The following is a 22,484-nucleotide window of genomic DNA, read 5'->3' on the forward strand; positions in this document are numbered from 1 at the left end:
TAGAGTTGGCTACTCCATGACATGTTGATTAGGGAACTAAACCAATTCTGAAGCAACATGTCACATTAGAGAGATTAAAGCTGGCTAACTAGTAGATCCTGTAATATGACTGTAACTGAAAAATCATTAATGATGGTGGAAATTTTATTCAGTTTGTACAAGAATATGTTCCCAGGCCTGAATTAGTTAATGTCATTAGAAGTCAATAACCTCCCCCTCCGCCCCACCCCGGGCTCCTAAGAAGATCCCAGCTCATGTGAGTAAGCAAAAAAGATAAACTTCTTTGAAAGCAGTCTATGTGAAAGCAGACAAAAAGTGTTTTATTGCAGCCAAAGTCCAGCCATCATTGAAGAAGTACTTTTAAGAATGCAGCACTCTGTCCTATGACAAAACAGATGTAAAAAAAACGCAGAGGATGATGAAGATGTTGGGTAAGACCCTATGATTGAAGGGCTAGGCTGAATAAAACATGGGAGGTGCACCAACAAAAATGGGAATATCATATCAAGTTCTGACAATTACTTTTCATAAAAAGGAGTGGAAGAGTAAAGTAAATTTAAATAGTGATTGCAGTAACTGGAGGACAGAAAATTAGTTTATCTCACCAAAACCAGAAGTTAAGAAATGGCAAACACATGTTCCTACAAGTTAAAGAACAAATGAAGAATCTCAAGTTCCTCATGTCAGACACAGGCAGATTAAAGCCTGATGGTTAGAAATGTGATGTGGAAAAAAGAGGCAGGTTTACAACATGAAGGTAGTACCATTAGAACACTTCACCGACTGCTTCTAATGGATTTGTCCTCTTACTTTTCTTGGCAACACAACACTAGAATTTATGACTAAAACCTAGGGCTGAAGCTTGAATAATTGAAGAAGCATTTCATGCCTGTAAGCACCATGACTCCCCCCTTATGCTCCCAGATAATCACAATATTATGCTATAAATTGAAAAAAATCTTTGTGTGCCTATAAATAAATGCTGCCAAAACCAACAACTGACATTAACTAGCTCACTACTCACATGTAGATCCAGGGTAACTCAATAGCTTTCAATGTGTTCCAACTAGAATACATACGAAAATGTAAAACCTATCCTACCACAGAGCAATCATTAACCTTTGTCAGATTCACTGTTTGGCAATTAATTCCTTAGAAAGAGCCTGGTATTTCAGCTACCCCAAGCACAATCTCACAAAGTATGGTGGGTTGAATCCCCATCACATAAAGCTGTCCAGCAATAAGAATAACTGTGAAGCCCAGGCTCCATTTCCCTGGTATGCCACTGTACAATAATGGACCTCTCACTATTAAGTTTAAAAAAAATAAAAACAACCAAAACAAAAAGAGGGAGTTTTCCAAAACTTAACTTTTCCAAACCTCCCTTCAAAAGGAAACCCCCAAAGAGCTTTTAAAGACCCTCCCTGCATGAATGTCCATGTGTGATGTCAGGTTTTCTAGAGTTGCGGAGGGCATGCTCAGGCCCAGTACAAGCTCAGTTTAAGTACAGGGCCTTTTTCTGGGAGCTTCAAGGCAGGAAAGTGTTCTGCAGAGCCTTGGTTTTATGCATGGCCTTGCTTTGTCATAAGATAGCTGTAGATGTTCTACACAAAAGAACTAGTCAGACTAGGGGATAAAAGGTAATATTGGAATATTGCCCTCCTTTTAACTGTGCAAAAACAGGTGGCAGTCATCAGAACCAGGGGACAACATTAATTTTAGAAATACTAACTTCCTCATTACTTTGAAATCTACAGTCCAGATGCCCTTGAAGACAAAACATGCTAACTTAAGCAAGTATCTTCCCTTCCACCCACAAAAAGGTTTCTTTGCCAGCTCTGAAGATGTTAGGCTCCAAGCAACAGCATACTTGGAATACCTCAAATTTGGGTTTAAAAGAAAAGTAATTCAGTAAAGAAGGACATTTCTATTTGTCTGACAAAAGAGAATGCACCAATACTCCGGCCTGCAGAACAAGGCAGTTCCTAAGGCTGCGGCCTGCAGAACAAGGCAGTTCCTAAGGCTGCCATGAACAAAAGTGTTTCTGGAATTTTTAAGTCACTGACTGTTGTTGCAGGCCCCCAGACGGGTAATAATTAGCATTGACTCCATGATTGCAAAGGCTGATCAATCGCTTCATTCTACTATATTATACTATACTTCTTATTAAGAAACTTGTCACCCTTACAGACAGTCTGATACAGACTGATCCAATTGGTCAATCAATACAAACACCATCATGAGTGTCCAATTAAGAAACCACCCTCTGGTAAACAAATCTCCATAACACATTCCACATATGTACAACAACAGGTGCAGCAAGTGGACATAATAACTGTTTCTCATTCTTTTCTCTGATCTTCTCACAGCCTTCCCCAGGAAAATGCCTGGAAAATCATGCCATCTGCTCTCTATGAAGAGAGCTGTGGCTACAACTGACCACCTTCCAAGCAGCTCGCCAGCAGAAACAGTTACCACTTAGCACTGGAAACCAATTCCTATGGATATAATTGTCAACATTCCCAGTACTCAAGATGACCTTGGAGGTAAATTGTACATTTGAATTGTCAGGACCTCTTAAGTTTTGTGCTGGATTCTCCTTTGAAAGAAACCCAGAAGGTTTCATATCAATTGCTTATCCCTCCCCAACTAAAACAGTACCTCATGAGAACTACTTTGGTTTGAAAATGATACATTGCAATGTACATTCACAGTAGAACAGAAAGGAAGTAACATCTTCACTGAAATACAGGTCAAAACAGACAGCAGAATTTACAAACAAAAACCCCCTAAAAGATCAAATCCTCTAACTACATAAATGCTGCTTCCTATGGTTAAGGATTTAGCTTTGCTCCAAGGAACTTTTTCAAGAGATACTGTCCCAAGGACTAGCACATTCTGGCACACTTTCTGCTAGCAAGCCATGACCAATTAAGCCCCAAACCCAAGGATTCTTGTACAGTTGAGATTTGATCCTAGGAAGGCTTCAGGGAATGCTTTTCCCAGGCTACAGTCTGGGCAGCTTACTTGCATCACTCCAACCTCTAAGTATACTACTGTTCAGCAGATCTTTGCCACTGACATGAGCACCTGCTTCCATCCCAGCAGGCAGTAGTGACCTTCTCATGTTGCCAAGTGGGAGGCAAGTAGACAGCATGGTGCAGATCAGAAGGCCCAAAAAGAACACAACCTTTCATGTGCTAGCCTAGAAAGATTTCAAATATGTATTTTAATTTCAGAACCAAATGACTTGAAGTTTTAGGAATTGTCATTTGCTTTTCCTTCCAAACATAAATGCAGAGCTAGTTGAAGCTCCTTGCCAGACACAAATCAAGAGATTGTAGCAGGTTGAAAATGTGTCTACCTGTGAGCTGTAATTACTGCATCATAAGGAGGATGCCCATTTCTCTTTAATGGAAAAGAAGCACTGGACCACACAACATACATATGTAGGACTTGAAAGAGAAATACAAGGTCAAGCCTACAACCAGACTGCAGTAAGTCCAGTAAAAAAGTTTAGATTAATGTATTACATGACCAAAACTGTAACGTTTTTCTGTTTTAGGCAAATATATACTGAAGAGAGATGAGGTCACAAAGCAAATGTGAGCTATAAAAACTGACCAACATGCAGTAAGTCTATGAGCAGTGCATTTCTGAACTCTCTTAATTTCTGTCTCTCTTTCCCAACAGTAAAATCTTCCCTTAGAGAATACCTGCCAGAAGCAAAGTGCCATTGACAGGGGCATTAAAACCTCATGCTCAGCAAGCTGGCTGCTATTTAATGTAATGGCTGAGTTCCCTGCTGGGCTTGAGAACAAACTTAGAAGGGTGAGAGTGCACACTGATATTTGGTATTTCTGTCTGCATTCCTTACACAGCTGATGAATTTCCACCAAGCATTGGTGAAATTTTACATTCATACACATCTTAATGAATTTGGTCATCAACACAAAGCAGAGAGGTTGCTCATCTCAAAGACAGGTCAAACACAGAGCCCTCTTCTATCTCCTCAGAAGCCTTAATTATAATGTAACTATTCAGCATTTAAGAAAACCAAAAAAATGTGAAAGGGTAAGGTAGGTCTCTTTGTAACAGCACAACTGAGTAGCTTAGAAAACAAGTTCAAATCTCATTATTCCCCAGGACATGATTTTCCCTCCCATTTGTTTGGGTTTTTTTCCTGCCAGAGAAGAAATTACAAGCACAAACCTAATGTAGAAACTCTGACCACAGCACCAGTTCAGAAAATGTTACAACTCTGTATTGCATCATGACTGGAACACTGAAGATAGTTGAGCAGCTGCAGACAAGTTACCAGTTGAATGTTCCTCTCTAAGCACATTTTAATTTGGTATGAAAAGTATGGTACCATAAATCTTTTAGCCCCATTGAGTAACAGCATGTCCAAGAGAGCACATAACCAAAATTAACATAAAAATAAAACAGCAGGAGGTGGTTCTTCTAAGGCCTATCCAGCCAGGCTTTTGTTGTGAACACTGTCTTTTTTAAATTTAGTGTTGAAGCAAGAGAAAACAGCTTAGCTAAACTGAAACTACATGAAACACTTAACACCAATTAAGTTAAAAAACCCCCCAAAACCAAAAAGCTCAAATCAGATGGTGTGTAATACAAAACCAAACAAGAGGAGAGACAAAACAAGTAGAATATTTAACAAGATAAAAAATGCATGTATCTAAAACTGTGGAAGTACAGCTCAATATAAGCAAAATAAGAGCACTTGTTTATTAGGAAACAAGTTGAGTTAGCTTTAGAAACGGAATATTTCATGTGAATAAAGCTTAATGTACATTGTATGTTCACAAAATGCTTTGCATTTGCCAACAAATAAGCAGTCTGTTAAAAAAAAATCCCAAAACAGAACATAATTAATTACAAATTATTTTTTAAATCTGCATCATGCAGAGCTTTCCAAGTGTGTAACATCCTATTTTAATACAGTATCTCTACAGAGGAATGAAATACTAGTTTTTAAAGCATGATTAATACTGAAAATAATTACTATGTAGGCATCTAACAAAGAAAAAAGCCATGCCCCAGGCATTAATGCAGAAGACAAAACACTACCAATCTGGAATGACACAGTAATATGTGAATGCCACATTATTTGAGATTGTCAAAACTTCTGGTAGGTGAACAGCTGCTCAGAGGTAGGATGTAAATCTCCCTAGTTATCATTATCCCTTCTTTCAGGCACCTGAACATGCAAAGTTACCAACAGTCAAAACTATGGTAATTCCCAGCATGAACACAGGGAAAATGCTTATGTTTGCAAAGATAAATATCAAAGGAATTACTACACCAAAGTCAGAGAAAAAGGTCTGTCTGCATAAGGTCTACCTCTTCATATTTAAGCAAACCTAATTTACAAAAACAAAAAGTGAGCACAGAGAGAAGGACACTAGCATTCCCTGAATTTCAAAACACTACCTGGAATATTGTCTTTATGAAAAAAGTACAATCTCTGCCTTTGCATTTAGACTATATGTAACAAACTTTGGGTGTACCTGTACTGTAAATGCTACCACTGATCTCCATTTAGCCAGCAGAGAAGGAAAACGGGACTTTTCAGTAATGCTGTGGTTTCAGCAACCACTGTTACACTGAATTCTCCCACCTCATGTTATTACAGGAAAATAATGGAGGGGGCAACAACACAAAACACCAACAGCAAACAAGGAAAAAAGCCCTCCTGAAAACTCTTTATACAACTGCTCCACTTCACATTTGCTTTCACCTATCTTGCTCGAAGGCATTGCCACAGACATCTTACCTGTAAAATATCAATTATATAATAAAGGCTAACATGAAACATGAATACAATGCAACTCTTTCAAGACAAATAAACAGCTACAGTTTGTGCAGGCACACAAAGCCTTTACCTTGTCTGAAGTATTAAATTGAGTATTTACAGGTATAATTCCCTATTAAAAAAAAAGCTCAAAACTTTTCAGTCACTGAATTAACTTTAATATATGTGAAGAAAAAGCATACCTATTACAACTGGTAACTCTTGGCATTAATTAAAATTAATTACTTTGGAATTATTGCAGTCCACTTGTTTCAGCCTCTTCTTTCATTATGAGCCAAACTAATCCAAGATGCGAAAAAACTGGATTTAAAAACGTATCATGGCTTAGGGCAAAAAGTTTTAAAATAATTTTGATTTGACTGCATCTTTAAAACCCGCAAAATCTGTATTTTGGGTATTATCAGATGCAAGTCATACAAACACATACAAAGATGACAACTGCTTAACAGTATATAAACATGAACACAGCTCCAACTCCAGGAATGCCATTTGCATTAACTTTCTCAAAAGTTACAAACATATTTCAGAGGTTTCAAAGCTAAAGTGAATTGCATAGTGATACAAACAGAGGAACAGTCTATGCCAGAAATATTTGGGAACAAGATTTCATGAAATGTTCTAATTTCCTCAAGCAATTATCCCAATCTAGATCATCCTGAGCTGGATAGAGACTATTTATAAGAGCATGTTGTGACAGAACAAGGGGAAGAATGGGTTCAAACTTAGAGACTAGGTTTAGATCAGATAATTAGGGAAAAATTCTTTACTGTGAGGCACTGGAACAAGTTGCTCGTAGGAGTTGTGGATGCCCAGTCCCTAGAAGTGTTCAAGGCCAGGTTGGATGGGGCTCTGAGCAACCTGGTCTAGTGGAATATATCCCTGCCCATGGGATGGTGGTTGGAACCAGATGATGTTTAAGGTCCCTTCCAAACCAAATCATTCACTAAGTTAGGGAATTGGTACATTTGAAGTAGAAAATTTGTATCTGAACAAGAGCCATCTTTTTTTACTTATACCAAATTCAGATTTTTTCCATCACAGCTTGTTTTTGCAAGCCTAAACAGAACTGTAGTTCACAGGAACTCATCCAAAATTTTGGTTTTGTTGTTGCTGTGTTTTTGGTTTCTTTTTAATTTAGTTATCTGTTTGTGGTGGTTTTTTTAAATTAAAACCCATTGCCTCAGCAAAGCCCTGTTCAGCACACTTCTACTGACATAGCTAAAACTGGAAATGACAAACTCTCTAGAAATGCCTTACCCCCAGCAGCTCTAGTCTTTTAAGGTAATAATAGTGATGCCATTTACTACTTCAAATAATAAACCCAGAAAGAATTATATGCTTTTGACTGATGTTACACATTAAGGCCAGCCTGAACTATTTCCAGCCTCTCTCTCAAGTGTACGGATGGTACTGTATTTCTGTACAAAACCCAGGTAACAGTCATATTTGCAATTAAATCAATTTCCTAATAAATCCCATGGATTTACATTTTAAGACTTATTCAACTATCAAGTTCCATTTACAGCTTCTCAGGGTTGGACTCATGCAGCTGAAGAAGACACTGTGCCCAGCAATCCTCTCTCAAGTCGTGGGAAAGAGGCAACGGTGCTCTGTGGCACTGTACTCCCTACTTTGAAGAAGTTACTATTAAAGTCATCTTATTGATCCAGTTTCAGTTCACATCAAGATTATTTATTGTTTCCTTAACAGTAGGCCCACAAATGAACGACAAATGGCAGCCTGGAGAAGATCACAGACACCCTCCTGACAAGCACAGATAAAGAGCTCTTAATGCTTTGAGGCCCTGCTTTCTTCGAAGTCAAATTCTTCCCTATGCAGTACCACAAGTACATCATCAGGGTGTGCTTTCCACTTTTTAAAAGCATTTCAGAACAAAATAACTATTTATCTGAAATCTGTTTATTGTGTTTCATGGTACTAACTAGTCTAATAACTAACTTCAGTAAACACTCAAGTTGTAGTTTGCCTTGCACAGATGGTTTAGACATAAGATACAATGATGTTACAGTGGAAAGACAGTAAGAGGTGTCAAAGATGTGAAAATAAAGTTTTACTGTACAGGCCAATAGCAACAAAAAGTAATCAACATGTCAGTACAAAATTATAGGAAATTTGTGAAAAAAAAGTGGGTAAAATGGTGAAGGAGAGGTTCTGAACACAATAGCAGCACCCCTTCACACTTTGGGCTGTGTGCAAATGCAGCAATAATACAATTCCTGTATTTATGAAACAGAGGTAAGGAAACAGCAGATAAAGCTCAGTTCCTACTGTGACAGTCATAAGCTTGCCACCATCTGGGTAAGAACAAGGCTTCTGTTATTCAAGGAAAAGAGTCAGGTGTAGAGTTCATGCACTAATGCTACTCTTCAGCTTATGCTACTGTTGACAGCTTGTCAATTAGATCATCAACAGTATTCACAAGGAGCTTTGTATCCTCCTTGTCACTCATCCGATGCTGGCCGATTTTGCGGAGGATAACATCCACGTCCTTGCTCAAAACACGGTCAGCAACTTGCATAGAGATCTCCCAAGGGACATCCCCATCCTTCATGCCGTGAATAAGGCGTATGGGACATGTCACAGGAATAGGACTATTCAGCACGCAGTGATTTTCTGCTTCTCTGATAAAGTCATAGGTCAAGGAGTAATAGCCTTCTTCATTTTGCTTTGTTTGATACTTCCATTCACCCTTTTCTTCTATTTCTTTTTGTGCCTATATAAAAAGAGAGCAAAGAATGGACAAAACACATGTTAGGAGTGCTTAAGAGTACCTCATCTTATTTCTGTTCTAAAAGCAGTAAGACTCCCCCAAGCATAAAATTTCACCTTGTTGATTTTTATTATCATGGGTGTATTCCTGTTCTCCTCACAGCATCTGAGAGGACAAATCCCCTACCATGTCACAAAATCTCCTCTCCAAACTTGTCCTGCAAATTAACCTTGTTAAAATTCACCAATGAAATTAAGTTTCTTAGCCAGGCTCAATCAGAAAAGAAAAATATGTATTGCCACCATGAACAGTAAATCTCCTTGGCTTCAATCAGTTCACTGATCCACAAACAAGGGGAAATCCTAGGGAAAAGACATTGTCCAGTGATCAGTCTTTGCCACAGTAGGTGTCTCTAAATACTCCATTTCCAGATTCTTATGTATTTTCAGATTCTGAATCCTAAGTAGTAATACTGACACTACAAAGTACCTTAGAAAAAACCCAAATAAATTGGGAAAATATTTTCTTTATTCTAAGGCACACACTTCCTGAAGACTAGATATTATTACCATCAAGGAAGAATCTCAAAAGGGCAGTTCCTACTATCTAAATCTCACAGTCTTTACAAACACACTAATCTGAAGAATTACCTTTCTATGCACACTCTGTGTCATATGCATCTCATCCAGTGAAACCTCAACTACCTCAACTTTAATGGCTACTTCTCCATCCTTCCAAGCACAAGGATCCAATTCCAATGCAAATATAAGATATTCAAAACTGAAATCTAATGAACTGCAAACAGTAGGGATCTGACTTCACATCCTCTAAACCACAGTAATATAAGTACACTCTGGTTAGTGCTCACACTAGTCTCATACTGTAAGCTTACATTGATCAAACACAGAAAACTTACCCTAAAATTTGCAGGAAAAGTACAGTTTAAATAACATCATTTCTTAAATTCTTGGTAAGATTTTTAGACTGCACAAAAGTCAACCATCAACATTTACCTCAATAGGAAGCCTCTTAAAAGTTGTTACAACGTGATCTGCTGCTACAGCAACTCCAACCAGAGCAGCTACTTTATCTGGACGTGCTATTGCAGCATGAAGCATCAGCCATCCACCCATGCTGGAGCCCACGAGAATCTGGAAAACAAAAGTAAAAAAAGAGAAGAAAATATAGTGTTTTACAGGAAATGGCTAATAGATTTTTTTCTTCTTGCACAAAATACCCGTTTTCACTTGGTTTAACTATATAAACCTTGGGCATAATCCTGCTGTCCTTACCCAGGCAGAACTGCTGTCACCTCCAATGGAAATTTTGCCTGAGTAAGCACCACAAGATCTGGTATTTATTATTCTGTTTGTCATGGCTGGTTATTGCTGTCTGAGACTGAAACACTGTAAACAAAATGAGAGTTGAAACAATTCAGTATCATATGCATACTTTTATATTTCCTTCTCAAGATAAATGCACCATGGTAAAGACTCAGTGCAGTGAAAGAAGTAAACAAAAGCAATTCATAATACAAAATTGTTTTGAACACAATATTAGGTATTTCTAGGTTGTAGGAGATTCCAAGTTTCTCACAGCAATTTCTAAAGTAACTGAAGAAATTAAAAAACAGGCAGGAGAAGCAGCATTTGAAGCTATTTGATTACATGGAGCATCTTGTAATCTTCCTGCAAATCCTTTAATGAATGCATCAGCAGGGGACAGTAACACACTTTTTCATTAACAGGGCCACACTGCACAGAAACAATTCCTTGTCTCCTGTCAGGTGGCACCTCCACCATGAGGCTTTCTCAGACTCTCTGGGACAACAGACCCACTCTGAGCAGGAGATTCTAATAAACAGCCTCCAGGAGGTCCTGCCAATGCATGCTTCCATGATTTCATGACCTACCTGCCTGCAAAAGAGCTCCTATGAATGTGACTGCTCAAATGATTCAGCTTGGAAGTGAGCAGGTGTCAGCTGTTCAGCAAAAGCTACTGCTGACCAGAGCTATTATGGCATATTTTTGATGAAGATTCTACCCTGAGGGAAAAACAGCATTCTATATTTAAAAATAAAATATAACCTGTGGTCCATCTGTAAGTTCATCCAGTATAGACAGAACATCTTTTCTCCACTTCCCAATTGTACACTCTTCAAATTTACCATCTGAACTTCCACATCCTGTATAGTCAAATCTGAAAAAATAACCATCAACAGGAAAGTCATAGTACTGTCTATGACTGTGTCTAGCAATACAGACACTAAATAAATACTACTGTATAATCAAATCAGCAGGGAACAAAATACCACAGTGAGTATTTTCTTACTTGGTCCTGTTTATCACTAGGAGCAGAAATCACACAAAGGCAGTCTAAATACAACAAACACAATTAAGTTATGCAATGCAGCATTCTCTATCATTTGATAAAGCATCATAATTTACAAGAATAGGCAAAAAATTTCCCTTACAGACAAAAAAACCCCTCAGACACTTGAATTTTAAAGGTACTTTTAAAATGTACAAACTCTTTCAAACACTGAACCCAAACATGAAGAATTATGACACATTCAGACAGACAGCATTCAACCTCGTCTATCAAAGGACAGCATCACCAAGCAGGGGCATGTTCTTCTAAACCCACAGAAGACACAGGGTACCTTAATCGGACTTGGCACAAAAAGACAGTGCTTATAGTGGTAACTTAAAAAAACAGAACTCCAGGTCCTTAATGTTAAACTTTTAGGCCTACAGCCTGATTGTAACAGGTAGCACTGGTTATACTAAAGAAAATTAGAGAATTTTCTCAGTTACTTTCAGAATACATTCTCCTGATTTACCCCAGTCTCTGTACTGACAGAAATACTACATTTGGAAACAGGAGAAAGAATTCTTGTCTTGTATATGAGCTCCCTTAGCACAGGGAGCACACGAATCCAAATGCCAAAGTTTATGTATTTATGCTATAAGCCTTCCCACAACTCATGAGACTAGTTTAATTTTCATAGATATTCCTCTGTGTACCTGATGAAGGCATGACCTAACGATTTGCAGAAATCTTCAAGGGCAGTTGCTTTCTGACCGTTCATATTTGAATTGAAGCCTGGAAGGAAAATAACCCCTGGATTTCTTCCTTTTAGTTTCTGATAAGCAATATTTGGTCGATCCGGTCGAGTGAGAAAGCTGACTGATGACTTCAGCCTGCAAACTAGTAAGAGGAGCTATTTAATACAATCATCATGATAACCTAGGCAGAAAAACAAGTTTTTATGAAACCAGGGTTTGGAAAATATGGACACATTATGTGAAAAAAACGTATTTTGGCTCAAGAGAGATGAAAAAAAGCATCTCCTACGTTCTTTAATGACTGACAAGTATTGATGAACCTGAAAAACAAAGTTTATTGCAATTCATTCTCCAATCATTAAATGCCAAAGTGGTTGACTGAAAACAAACTCTCAGGCTTCCTAGACTTCATCAGTCCTCATGTTTCATCTTGAACACATTTACTCGTTTCACCAAAAAATCTTCTCATTTAATATCTGCTTAGTTTAAACTTTTATTTTCAAAAAGCATAATTTTGAGATTAGTGTACTCTGTGCAATGGAAGTTTAAGAGTACAGGAGGTGACAAATTTTTCATTAGAATTAAAACTGAAGGATAAAATTTCACCTTTATCAAAGCCCTGGATCCACACAATATGTGGGGTATAGAGGCAAGTTCATAATCAAGAAATGGGAAAGAATCTTGTGCCTAACTTCTTCATCATGACAAGCATAAAACAACATTAGCATTGTTTAAACCAAATGAAATAAATAACATCAAACAAGGAAATTACCAGAGGAAATGCAAACTAATTAATAATTCTGCTGAATCTCAACAGCTGCTACAGGATTTAATCTAACTTTAGCAGTCAATTGTACCTCTACTGCAGGTGAGGAAAAGTAATTCCTGGAAAGCTATTAAGGAGACTTAATCCACTCTATTATCCAACGCAGCAAGGCAATTTGTTAAACTGAAAGCTTGGTCAAGTATTCTAAGACTTTGACATTCTTAATTCTTAGATTAGAACCTCACAGGCTCTTCAACAGGAGGGCACAGAAATGATGCAACCCAAAATGAAGCGTCAGGTGTGGATAAATAGTACAAAACCCAAGCCCTGACCGTATCACACCACTTAGCTGTCTTGCAGCCTTGAGTTCTGTCACTATCAGAGAGATTACATTCAAGGGGTTTTGGGGGGTTAGCTTGTTGTTAAACTTGGATGTGCATGAGTAAGTGTGGATACATAACAGATACAGGGTGCAGCTAGCATTCAGAACTCTCTTACAGTCCAACAGAAATGGCATCATATGAACTACAGATTTAAACCATTAAATTGCTCCTCAAACAATGAGATAGTTCTTTATCCTACTGAGGAATGAGTTGTTTATAAAGGTGAATGACCTCCACAGTAAAGGTATTCAGATGCATCCACACTGTGGCTTTTGATTTGTGTGTGTCTCTCACTGAGCCAGTCACTTCTTCAGGGCCAGTAGAGTGCAAGTGCCAATAAGAGATGAACTAAGAAGTGCTAAATTTAATAGAAAAATAACTGGGAATATTTTTCTCCCCCTTAAGCCCTGATAGCCATCTCTGAAGCCACTGTCTTCCATGCTACAGCACCCTGGAGGTGTCCTCAAATTACTTTGATATTGGGCAGGGTTCCAACTGCAGCTGCAAGACACAAACACTATCTAAGCGATTTCACAAACTATTCTTCCATTTAACAAATTAATGGAAGCAGCAATTCCAACCCGAATAAACGCAAACCCCAAAAGCAACCACTGCAGCCAACCCAAAAGCAAAACTCAATGCTGTCACCCTCTCAGATTTCTCTTCAGACAAACAAAACCATCAGCAACTACCCAGTAATTTCTCCTCCTGATTTTAGGAAAGACCTTATTAAGAGCAGGGAAACACTTCTCAAGGGTGCAAGGCAGGTATTAGTGTTTATAAATGCAAGTTACAGACAGAAGGTGATAGCTGTAGTAAGACCACAGGACCCTTGCCTGATGGTATCTATGGAATTCTCTTAATATTGGAGTCACTGTGAACTTTTATGAACATCAGAAACTGTGACTGAGACCAGTGTTACATTACGCTTCAAAGCCAAAGAAGTTCCCTGAACTCTGCGAATATTCCTGCACAAAGATCTCCCCACTCCCAGCAGCAGCAGATTAATGTTAATGTGACAGGTAAATGGACTCAACTCCGTCCACACTCGGTTTCATGCAACCATCCACATTCCAGCAGGAACTGCTGCTTGGCCTGGTCCCAGAGCACCTAAAGACACACTCAAATAAACAGATACTCTGAAAATATTACTGTTATAAACACGCAGAAAGGGAGAAGAACACAGAAACAAAATCCCACTGTATTCAAGCTTTTATGAAGCTAGAAAATGTGCACCCGTAGTAGCAATAAAGTTTTACTCATTGAGCAACCTTAGATGAGATCCACCTGTCCAATTAAAGGCAATGAATAAACTCAACAGCTCAGACAAGGACACATAAGGAAGGGACACTGCGTGTTTGGGCAGATCCACCTGTCCAATTAAAGGCAATGAATAAACTCAACAGCTCAGACAAGGACACATAAGGAAGGGACACTGCGTGTTTGGGCAGAGGCCGAGCTCAGTCAGAAGTGGACGCCAGCAAAGCTTTTCAGGTGCCTGACGGAGCTTTACAGGCAGGCACGTTTCACAACCGATCAAGCGCTGGCGCACGATTCCCAGCTCCTCAAAACCCACCGGGGCAAGAGCTTAGAGCCAACCAAACACACGTAAGAAAGCACTTGCCCTGCCCTCTGCACAGTTACCGAGCTCCCCCGCGGGCTAGGTGGGGAGAAGCCTGTCAGGAACCCCGTGCGAAGGGGATCAAGTTTAAGATGCTCATTCCCACCAGAGAGCCGCGCCACGGCCCTTCCCGATGGCGGAGGCCCTGAAGGGGAGGAAAGGGTGCCACCCGCAGCTGCCCAAGAGCCGCACGGTGGCTGTCACAGTCGACACCGAAACAGATCCTCTCCGCTCCGACTGGCAACCCTTCTGCTCCGAGCTCCCCGCGGCCATTCCCTTACCCAGGAATGCCCGAGCTGCCCTCGGCGGTGACAGCGATCCCCGCAGGGCCGAGGCACGGCCGGCCCGCATCAGCACTCCCGCCATGGCCGCCGCGCGCGCACGCGCCGACCGCCTCCCGCGGGAGTGAAGCGACGGCAGGGGCGGGGCGGGAGCGGGTCTGCGGTCAGGGCGGAACCTCCCTGGGAAAGTGCAAAGTTTTATCAATAAAAAGAGCCACAACATTGATCGTGCATTTCACAGCGTGCGTGTTTTCCCCGAGCTAGCTGTGCCTTGTAGCCAAGAAGGCCAAAGGTGTGCATTGGGAAGAGCACTGCCAGCAGGTCGAGGGAGGTGATCCAGCCCCTGTGCTCAGCCCTGGTGAGGCAGCTCTGCAGTCTTGTGTCCAGGTCTTGGCTCCTCAGTACAGGAGGGACACGGAGATCCTGGAGTGGGTTGAGTGGCAGGCTGTGAGGGCGATTGAAGCACCTCTCTTAGGAGGAGAGGCCGAGGGAAAGGCTTGGGCCTGTTTGGCCTCGAGAAGAGACGGCTGAGAAGGGACCTCATTAATGGGTTCACATCTCCTCATCTTCTCTCAGCTTTACATATACGAGCACAGGAGCCAAAACGACATCTTTATGCACATACATCTTTCATATACAGGCCATGGCAGCCACAAAGAAAATAATCATAGAATCTCCAAATAATTTATTTAGATTGGAAACGATCTCAAATATCATTGAGTCCAACTGTTGACAAATACCACCACATCAACTAGACCTGTGGACACACCCAGTCATTTCTTGAATGCCTTCAGGGATGTCCCTCCACAACCTCCGTAGGTAGCCCATTCCTATTCTTGACAAGCCCTCCTGATGTCCAACCTCCCTTGGCGCATGAAAATTAATGCTAGGAAAGGCCAGTGCCTGCCAAGGGAAGGGTGTTTTCTCATTCAAGTACCAGGCCAGCACCTGTAGGTCATGGGACACAGCTGAGGAGGTTTTTAAGACTCAGACTCCACGGTTTGCAATTGCCCGAGAACCTTCAAGGTAAACAGGTATTTGACTCCCAGGCGGATAAGCTTGAAGGACTTCTATGATCAGTGCAGACTGATCATAAAGGGGGTGCCTACCACCATGCTCTATTTACGTTGTCTTGATATACACCCCTAAGAACCCACCCCACATGATGATGATGATGGCAAACTTAGTGAAGACAAGTCAATCATAAAACCACACTTATTTTCATTTCCACGTGAGTTAATCCCATTCAGATCATGTCTAAGTCAAATATTGGAAAAACTGAAATCCTTAAAGTCAAGCAGTTTCTGGTTTGCAGTTAAACAAATAAAATTGTCAATATCCAAAGCTGGTAATAAATTTTTCAAACAGTTTCACAAAAAATAAAAAAGGTATTATATTATGTATATGCAGAAAACAGACTACACTCCTAATTTCACTGACCTCCGAAAGATTATGTTCCATAGCTCTTTTCTGGAAAATACATGGAATAGTTCAATTAAGTGTTACTGAGAAATGCAGTGTTGTTTGCATGACTGTATACAACTATTTAAAAGACAAGAATAAATGTCTCAGGATAATGCAGAAAGAAAATATTTGAAACAAGTGTATTTTTAAAAATGTTTATTGAAATGCCTTCATTGCATCATGCAGGATACAAAAATCAGTATTAGAAAACCTTTATAACTATACTTGGGAATAAAATCAAAAAACATCAGGAAAAATAATAACTGTATAAACAAAAGCAATTTATTTGATAGTGTTTTAAATTATAGATTACAAGCTGTGATCTGCACAGATGAAAACAATTATCTTGCAACAACAGTCTCTTCTATGATTCAAGTAGAAACTGATGTTTGTCATGCCAGAACAACCACATCACCTGTACATACCACAAACCTGTTCATTACAGCTACAGGGTTTAAAAAGTATAACAAAAATATTCTGCCAGCATATTTCTATTCTGGTTTCAGTTTATTTGTTCAATTAAAAGCCATTAACTTTTTCATCAAAGAAAAAAAAGGTGAATGTGCTTTCTTCTAGTACACAAACCACAGAGTGTGTAAGTTTCAATCTTTAAAGTCATAATATGACACTTTCTTGAAGTTAATTTCAATTAAATACTTTATCTTTTTGCAATATTACTCAAGGACTTGGAGGTGATTTTAAAATGGGAGACTGCTGCACCCTCAGTATTTTTGCTGTTTTAGGAATCTCAATCCCTACTACTTCAAACTTTCAGTTTTTTATTCATACACTGCTTAGTGTAAACTCTTGGAACTCACCTCTCCTCTTAATTCTATTTGACAGCATTTTTCTGTGCAGATGTACATTAAACAACAAAACAATTCTCTGGGACTGAAAGCTTGGCTCCAAAGAATTCAGACAGGTAGAGATTTTGGTGCTGGCTTCAAGGCAGACAATATTTGAGAGATTTCAACAGAGCGTTCACTTGGCACTGAGTAACATTAGAAAGATACTGGGACCTTATATATAAAAGAAAAGTGCTGTAGAGTCCAGAATCAGCTTATTCTGTTCAACAGGGAAGATTTTAAAAATCTCTCTTTATGAGGAAGTTAATACATGTGTTTCCATTTCTCATCCTTGTGGAAAAAAATGCATCTTTATAAAGCTATCCCTCTCAGGGTTTTTTTGTTTTTTACTTGTTGAGCTCCATAGATGCGAACTTTAAACAGAGTTGTTGCCACAAAGTGTTTGAACACAAAGAATATAATAATTTAATTACATTAAAAATCATTAAGAGTTTTGGCACTGTCCCTTCACAGAAAGTTAGGTACAAGTAACAATATGAAAATGTAAGGGACTCATGTAACTCTTTGGCTCTGTTGTAACATTTAACTACTAAGGCAAGAACTGTGTGTACCTTAGGGCTTCTTTTTTGTTTGTATTTCTATAAAATACTCGACTAAAGGTTTTAAAAACTCACCTAATCATCTATAAATGTCAAATGTTGTATATTAAAATATATGCTTATTACACCTTTTTGTTTCACTACTAGAATTTTTGCATACCAGTAGGAACACACACACTTGTAAACTGTTCTGTATAAATTTATGAAGACATTCTCTGTATACGAGAATTTGTAGAAACTTATCATTCAACCAAGATTCTGTAATTAAAATTGCCTGATTATCCATTTTGGAGCACTATGATTCTCTCAACAGCTTTAGCTCGTTCATTCCTATAAAGATCAATTACAACAGATAACCCCCCTTTTTCCATGCATTTGTAACCCCCTCTCAATCTGAGTTTTTAGGGTGTACATCATAAGGAGGACATTTCAGGGTATTCACTGGCTTTTCAGCTGTCACTAGCTATGGCTAACTTAATTATTTATGTTATTGCAGGATGCCCTATTGCTCCCTTTTATTATAACATGAAGTGGGTGTAGCCTTCTGCGCCTGTAACAATGACATCCATCCATATCCTCATGGCTTCTGGAGAAGGAGCAACCATGTAGTAGATGCGGTCATGGGTCTTAACACTGAAAGTCAGCAGCGGGTTGGGACTCTCGAATAAAATGCAAAGAAGATATCAGAAGAGTGAAATCAAAGCCATTTATTGGTATCAGAAGTGGATTTGCTTACAGGGATATTTATGAATAGGGTTAATAAGAAAGATAAAGTGCTGTACCACTGAATCTTATATTGCAGCAGAGATGCATTTAAAGTGTTTGTAGCTACCATAAACACCTTTTACAGTATTTTTCCAGTAGACTATTATACAGTACTACAGGGCTCCAAGCTGTTGTTTCATGCCCAAATAAGTAACTCCCCCACTCTGTCCAGTGGCTTCCACAAATTGTTCATAGCTCATTTAAATTAAAAATGAGAGGCAGGGTGTGCCATGAACTGCTGGCACAGTTAACTCCCTTCCTGGGACTGAGGTGTGCAGCCAGCCCTTGACTTGTCCAAGCCACCGATTTCAGTGGTCTTGCCACTGGACTAGGGAACTCCTTGCAGCAAAACTACTTTGCAGGTAGACACTTATCTCTACTTCCATCAGGATAAAAAAAGCCACCAAAACAGTGCTAATCACTGATAAGCTTCCTCTTCCTTTTCCTCCACTCCAGGGTTTCTTTTTAAGTATTTGTTAAGGTTTTTTCCCCTCCAATAATGTTAGTTCTCCCTTTAATTTTACAGCTGCTACATACTTTGGGTACCCTGTGTGATAAATGGTTAAAACAACAATAACAAAGTTTACCTTATATGCATTCTTTAGATGATCATAATAGACTTCTTCAATAGCTTGAAAATATATTACACCTTTTAATTTAGTTTCGTGTTTGTCTAAAACAGAAAAGAGAGAAATTACCTCAGAACTGAAATGACCACTAAGAAGCAAAAGCTTAATTTGCATTTCCATATATATTCAGCTGATAAGTAACTGAATTAACAGTTCTGCTTCTGAAATCCCATGGATACCTTCAAATTTTCTTACTAGTTTGTTGGTTTTATTGAGAGATGCATTTTTGACTTTAATATGTCTTCTTCTTCACCTAGTTTCCAAGGATAAAAGCTTTTGTAATTTCCTCATCTATTTGCAAGTCACTCCCTTCACTGAGTTGGCTAAATGTTATGGAGGGTATTAGCCCACAGAAGGACAAATGTCTCTCAGATATAGCCACTCTTCCAATTCCATGAAAACCAGCCAGAATTCACACAGTTCACAGGCTAAGACCTCCACTTTGCCTTGAAGAGAAAACTGCAATGATAATCAAATTTTCAATACAATCTGACAGCAAAATCTTTATATTAGAACATAGTTTGTGTATGTACTTAAAAAAAATGCTTCTTCGCATGTGAATTCAAGAGTCACCACTAAAATTTTTCACAAGGAAAAGGAGCAGGGCAGGGTAGCATCTTCCTGCCATTTTCACTCCATTTTCCTGCAGTGGAGAGAGAAATTGTTAAGAAGCATCCCAATTGCATGTGGACACTGAAAGGCCAACTTCCTTTTGCTCCCAGCACTTTTGTATTAGGGGAATATAATGTTTTCTGCCCCCAAGTCATAGTATCATCTCAACACTGAACAGTCATGCAAAACATCTTCATCAGTCCCAGGAGGGATTCTGCTGTCATTCAAACACTTGGGGAACTCAGCTTACATCCTATGTGTAGCTGCAAGCAATTCTTAAAGCTTCATATGATGGCAAAATAAAATCCCAGAGAGCAAACAATGCAGCTTTGGGAATCTTCCTGCCAGCCCACAGAGAAGCAGCGCTGAAGCACTGAGATACAGGATTATGAGATCACAGCACACATTATACTGAGATAAACAGAGCACTATACAAAGTGTGCTGTCTGTGCACCACTAGTAAGCAGGGGACCCACTCTCTTTTCAAGCCCCACCTGGGGCCTTGGTTACCAGACTATTTCAGGTACCCACAAGCTCCCATTGAAAGTGTCTTGGTAGAGTTCCCCGAATGCTTCAGTTCAGAAAGTGCAGATGCTTCAGTCACCACACTAAGCTGTCAGACTTCAGGCTAAGTTCTTGGTTCAGTGCACTGGCAGAACTAAAGCATTATCTCAGGACATTCACTCAGAGTTCAAATACTCTGAATTTGCAGCACCAATATTTATTTTGGAAATCTACTATGTATTTAAAGATCTAAAGATCCTCACTCATAAGCAGCATTTTAGTGCAGCTGAGACTCCTCATAAAACTATGCTTGTTGGCTGGAGTCCTTGAGACATTAGCAAAAGTTTTCTTTGGTAATTGAGATTACATTATGGCAACTATGATGAACTCAAAAGTGAAACCATTAAATGTTAACATAACTACTAAAAAAAGACAAAAAAAGATCAGTACCAAATGGGAACACTACTGTATGTTACAAGCCTTCCTAACCAATAAACCAGATGTTTAGAACAAAATAAAGAATGTTTGTTGCATTCCTCACTGTATTACTGCAAACTAGTAATAAATATTCAGTGGGTATGTAATGAATGAATGTAATGAATTCAATTTTATGTTCCTTAGAAGTTGCTGGAAAGGAGTTATGTCAATAAAGTAAATGAAACTGTTTGGTGGTTTTTGTACTTGGTGTTTTCTCCTGCATCTTAGCAATAAGCTGTCCTGCATATGCCTATTTCTGGCCTCTCTGAACAATAAATATTCAGAGTACAATGCTATTTTTGTAGCTTCCTCAGAACTGAAACTTCAAAGTCAAACCACTGCGTATATTTGCACAGCATTTAGAGAAATAAGTATGTTCTTAAATTCCCCATTTCTAGGTTTACCCTAAGATAAGAAAGTAATGCAATGCTTATAATGGCTTGAGATATTGTGTTACACAACTTCATGAACAGAAACACTTTTGGACTATTGCGCATTCTTAATCTGAAATTCCTTACACTTTCAAAATAAGGCAAACTCAAAAAGTCTACCCTTGTATGTTTAATTTCCTGAAAACCTTTTCTTCACATTAAGCACAGGACTGTGAAAACATTCACTTCAATTTTCATGGTAAGTATAAATTATATTCTTGTATGAAGGGTACAAGAAATCATTCAGTCATTGAGGGAAGTATATACTATTTAAAAATAAAATACGTGGAACCATTATTCTGTGTACTTGTAACTTGACCATCTTCCATTTCTTCTCTTGCCCATCTGCATCTCCTCCTTTATTTTGTTTTGTATGCTCAATTCTGCCTCACCTGGCATGAGAATTAAATGCTATAGGCAAGGGTTCACGTGACCTCTAAAGGAATGGATGAAATGGAAATCTAAGTTTTATCTGGATTCCCTACGTGTTCATAACTCAGCTGAGTTTGATAAAAAAATAGAAGAACAGATGTACCCAAGTAGCAATCCTGAAACTTACCTGCATAATAAGTAAAAGTTCTCTTGTTTCTGTCAAAAACAAACCACCGTTTTTTCCATGTTTTAATTTTCCCTCCCATTTTAATCAGAAAGCCTCGGCAGGTTTTCTCAGTGAGAGAAATGTGGTAACAGGTCTCTATGTTGTGCCCAGCTGTTTCAATGTGACTTCGTAGGTCAAAGTCTTCCTTTCTAATGGGCAAATAGCGAGTCAAGGGACGGGCCTAGAGGAAAGAAAAGAAAATCATATTATTTTTAAGAGAAGCCTTATCATCTCCTACTCTTTCTGCTGGGAAGACATAACTGAAAACTGCTTATTAAAGTTTAAGAATAAATGTAAGAAAAATAAAGAGCTTTTACTGCAGCTCTAATTTTCTTGAAAAGAAAAATCCATTAAACTTCTAACTTTACAGTGTTGGACAACTTTGTAAAAGCCAGATATAGTATAGAAGTTTCTTGAAATCAACAGCTGATAAGCCGGTAAAACAGAGGCCAAAGCACAGAAAAGCTGTCACAGAATTAAGACATTAATTAAATGTAAGGGTGTGTCGCTGCCTTAGATGAAGTCCAAGAACTTCATATGTAGGATGTTAATCAAACTCTTTATTTCTCTAAGTACTCACTGCACAGATGTCACTCTTTAAGTTACTGCTACAGGCATTTTTATGCAGAGTATAATATATAAATAAGAACATGCTATTGCAAGAAACATTAATAATAGAAATGAACTGTAATTGCCAGTTAGTTTCACAGAGATTGCAGTGAACAAAAGAGAATTATTTTCTGTTGAACAAATTAACTGTGATAACTAGTTCACACCCCTCTGCAAAAGACAGCAAAGCAGCGCAGAAGACAGTGCCTCCTTCTTGATTGCAGTTCAAGACCCTGCACCAAGCCCGGATAGTGTCAGCTGGGAGAACAAGCAAGAGGAGATAATGATTTAGAAGCTCTGCCAACTG

The 22,484-nt window shown here is 38.9% G+C and overlaps 2 protein-coding genes across 4 annotated transcripts in view; both read right to left on the reverse strand.

Annotated features, from left to right (window-relative positions):
* Nucleotides 1-5,968: 5,968 nt before the first annotated feature.
* On the reverse strand, nucleotides 5,969-14,772 carry ABHD10 (abhydrolase domain containing 10, depalmitoylase). Its single transcript, XM_058018342.1, has 5 exons — nucleotides 14,684-14,772; nucleotides 11,591-11,774; nucleotides 10,652-10,763; nucleotides 9,578-9,715; nucleotides 5,969-8,567 (listed from the first exon to the last, which is right to left on the reverse strand). Exons 1-5 carry the CDS (start codon nucleotides 14,766-14,768, stop codon nucleotides 8,226-8,228), a joined length of 861 nt encoding a protein of 286 aa, XP_057874325.1. The 5' UTR covers nucleotides 14,769-14,772; the 3' UTR covers nucleotides 5,969-8,225.
* Nucleotides 14,773-16,286: 1,514 nt separating this feature from the next.
* The window catches only part of PHLDB2 (pleckstrin homology like domain family B member 2), a 64,485-nt gene continuing 58,287 nt past the window's right edge, over nucleotides 16,287-22,484 (reverse strand). For all 3 annotated transcript variants that reach the window (XM_058018387.1, XM_058018386.1, XM_058018385.1), the window contains 3 exons: nucleotides 21,530-21,749; nucleotides 18,905-18,990; nucleotides 16,287-18,211 (listed from right to left, as the gene is read on the reverse strand). In XM_058018387.1, coding sequence (XP_057874370.1) covers nucleotides 18,071-18,211; nucleotides 18,905-18,990; nucleotides 21,530-21,749 — 447 coding nt within the window. In that variant the 3' untranslated portion in view covers nucleotides 16,287-18,070. The remainder of the gene's footprint in view (nucleotides 18,212-18,904; nucleotides 18,991-21,529; nucleotides 21,750-22,484) is intronic.

Source organism: Melospiza georgiana, chromosome 2, assembly GCF_028018845.1.
Source record: "Melospiza georgiana isolate bMelGeo1 chromosome 2, bMelGeo1.pri, whole genome shotgun sequence".
Taxonomy (NCBI): Eukaryota; Metazoa; Chordata; class Aves; order Passeriformes; family Passerellidae; genus Melospiza; species Melospiza georgiana.

Excerpts from the sequence above, each read along its gene's own strand:
- ABHD10 (XM_058018342.1), bottom strand. The coding sequence starts at position 14,768 with ATGGCGGGAGTGCTGATGCGGGCCGGCCGTGCCTCGGCCCTGCGGGGA. Across the intron at positions 9,716-10,651 it reads AACTTACAGATGGACCACAG|ATTCTCGTGGGCTCCAGCAT; the intron begins GTTATATTTTAT and ends TTTGTTTTCCAG. Across the intron at positions 8,568-9,577 it reads TTAAGAGGCTTCCTATTGAG|GCACAAAAAGAAATAGAAGA; the intron begins GTAAATGTTGAT and ends CTTTTTATATAG.